The 3269-nt window shown below is 51.2% G+C and overlaps 1 protein-coding gene across 1 annotated transcript in view; it reads right to left on the bottom strand.

Annotated features, from left to right (window-relative positions):
* fgf11a (fibroblast growth factor 11a) overlaps positions 1 to 2798 on the bottom strand; it is an 82351-nt gene extending 79553 nt beyond the window's left edge. The window contains 2 exon segments of the mRNA XM_070863316.1: positions 2607 to 2732; positions 2735 to 2798. Of these exon segments, the coding sequence (XP_070719417.1) occupies positions 2607 to 2732; positions 2735 to 2798 (190 nt within the window).
* Positions 2799 to 3269: the final 471 nt, after the last annotated feature.

The following is a 3269-nucleotide window of genomic DNA, read 5'->3' as shown; positions in this document are numbered from 1 at the left end:
TCTCACACTCTCTCACACACTCCTCTCCTCACACCTCTCTCTCACACTCTCACACACACTCTCTCACACACACTCTCCACACACTCTCTCACACTCTCTTTCACGCTCTCTCTCTCACCTCTCTCTCACACGCTCTCTCTCACACACTCTCTCTCTCACACGCTCTCTCACACACTCTCTCTCACACACTCTCTCTCACACTCTCTCTCTCACACACTCTCTCTCACACACTCTCTCTCACACACTCTCTCACACACTCTCTCTCTCACACACTCTCTCACACACTCTCTCTCACTCTCTCTCTCACACACTCTCTCTCACAACTCTCTCTCACACACTCTCTCACACACTCTCTCTCACACTCTCTCTCTCACACTCTCTCTCACACTCTCTCTCACACACTCGCTCTCTCACACTCTCTCTCACACTCTCTCTCACACACACACACACTCTCACACTCACTTTTTTCACACACACTTTTCTCACACTCACATAAACACTCTCACATGCTATGTCCCACACACACTCTCACACACACTCTCTCACACACTCTCTCACACTTCACACACACTCTCACACACTCTCTCACACACTCTCTCTCTCTCACACTCTCTCACACTCACACTCACTCTTACACACTCTCTCTCACACACACACACTCTCACACTCACTTTTTCTCACACTCACTTTTTCTCACACTCACACACTCTCACACGCTATGTCCCACACACTCTCTCTCACACACGCCCTGTCCCACACACTCTCTCTCACACACACTCTCACACCACACTCACTCAGACACACTCGCTCACACACACACTCATACACATACCCTCTTCTCTCAAACACTCACACACACACACTCTCACACACACATTCTCTCACACTCTCTTATATAATCTCTCACCACACTCTCACACATACACTCTCAAACACACTCTCTCATACACTCCCTCACACACACACTCACACACACGCTCACTCTCACACACTCATTCTCACACCCTCGCACACAGACCCTCACACACACTTTCTCACACACTCTCACACTTACTTTCTCACCTTCTATAATATAATCTCTCACACACAGTTTCACACACACACACTCTCACACAAACACTTTCACATACAGTCACACACACACTCTCACACACACACTCACTCAGACACACACTCTCTCACACACACTCTCTCACACACACACTCATATACACACTCTCTCTCAAACACCCACACACTCATTCACACAAACACTCGCATACACACTCTCATACACTCTCTCTCACACACTTTCTCCCACACACTCTCGCTCAAACAATCTCAGACACACAGTACACACACACACTCTCTCCCACACTCACCCAGGCACACACTCACCCACATTCTCTCACACCCTCACAAACACTCCCTCTTACACTCTCTCACAAACACACTCTCACTCACACACACTCTCTCACACACACCCACACACTCACTCTCACATTCACACACACTCACACATACACAAGTATATATAAGCTCACACACACACACTCACTCACCTATAAATGTAAACATACAAACTGTCACATACATGCTCTCATATACACACACTCTCTCACACACACTCTCTCTCACACACTTTCTCACACTCTCTCTCTCTCTCACAGTTTCTCACATTCTCTTTCACATACACTCTCTCTCACACCCACTTTCTCACACACTCTCCTTCACACCAACTTTCCCACACATTCTCTCTCTCTCACACACACACAAACACACTTTCTCAGAACACACACTCTCTCGCACACCCACTTTCCCACACACTCTCCTTCACACCAACTTTCCCACACATTCTCTCTCTCTCACACACACACAAACACACTTTCTCAGACCACCCTCTCTCCTCACACCCACTTTCCCACACACACACTCTCTCACACAAAACACTCTTACACTCACACATGTACACACTCTCACATGTACACACACTCCCACGTGTACACACATACACGACACACACACATACTCAAACACACACACTGACACCCACATTCTCACACATGCATACATATACAAATCTATATACACACACACACACACACACATAGATTTACACACATGTTGCTCACACACGTATGTGCACAAAACAGGCAGACAAACACAGCACTCGCACGGCACTTAGATTTAAAGCAATATCGCCCCAGCAATAGAGTTGACACTGTTTGACAATGCAGTATGCACACTCCAACACACAAGTTCAAGCACACAAGACTGCAGAACTCTTCTGAATGGAAAAAAAAAAAAATCAAACACCGACGGCGTGTAATGTCCGGGTTGGGTGGTGGGGGGGGGGGGGGGGGGGGGGAGAGAGTCCCGAGAGCATTGTCCCTTTAACACGCGGCGACCTTTAACCCGGCCAGTGCAGCGCGTGAGTTAAGGGAGCGGGTGGGGGGGGTGGTGTTGCCGGCGTCCGAAGGCTGTCAGCGGGACGAAGGCTACCGACCCACTGCTCCCCCCCCCCCCCACCACCCCGCGCCCCCCCCCCCCATCCCCGCGCACCCCCACCACCACTCCCCCCCCCCCTCACCCCCAGCCCCGAAAACCAAACCCTCGGCTTGACGTACCTGGCCTCCTTGCCAGCGCCCCTCGCCTCCCGCCGCACAGTCGCACCTTGGCGATGAGGATCAGGATGTGCTTCTGGCAGAGCGATTTCTTGCCTTTGGGCAATGGCTTCCTCCTGATCGGGCTGGCCGCGTAGCGTTCTGCTCCTTTAACTCCCGCTTCTGCCGGATCAGGGAACTAGCCAGGGCAGCCATTCTCCCCATTCACGGCCCCGTCCTGAGTTTTTAAGGGCTGTTTTGTTTTGCGTGGGGGGGGGGGGAGTTGCTGTTTTATATATATATATATATATATATATTTCTTTCCACTTCCTCCTCTCTCTGTCTCTCTCTCTCGCAGTCGCTTCACATCGCCAGGTCCCTCTCCTGCACCCCCCCCCCACCCCTCCCACCCACCCCCCTGCTCCTCTAGCAAGCAGCCCCCCTGTCCTTTAAGCCGAGCAGTGGGCAATGGTTCACTCAGTTGTACAGCAGTCCTGCACTCACTGTCCCGCTCGCTGCTGTCTGAGAGGCATAAGGCAGCCTGTCACCTCACAACCTTGCAGTGATTGCTACCTTTTCTTAAAGGCAAGGCTTGCCGTCTCCACCGGGAAACGGTGGACTGAAGGAATATATTCCCCCACCCCCCGCCCCCACACACACACACACACACACATGTATCTCTCGTTG

The sequence above is a fragment of the Pristiophorus japonicus genome, chromosome 20 (genome assembly GCF_044704955.1).
Source record: "Pristiophorus japonicus isolate sPriJap1 chromosome 20, sPriJap1.hap1, whole genome shotgun sequence".
NCBI classification, from domain to species: domain Eukaryota; kingdom Metazoa; phylum Chordata; class Chondrichthyes; family Pristiophoridae; genus Pristiophorus; species Pristiophorus japonicus.
Note: the sequence above shows the minus strand (reverse complement) of the source record. Positions and strands in the feature narration are given on the sequence as shown.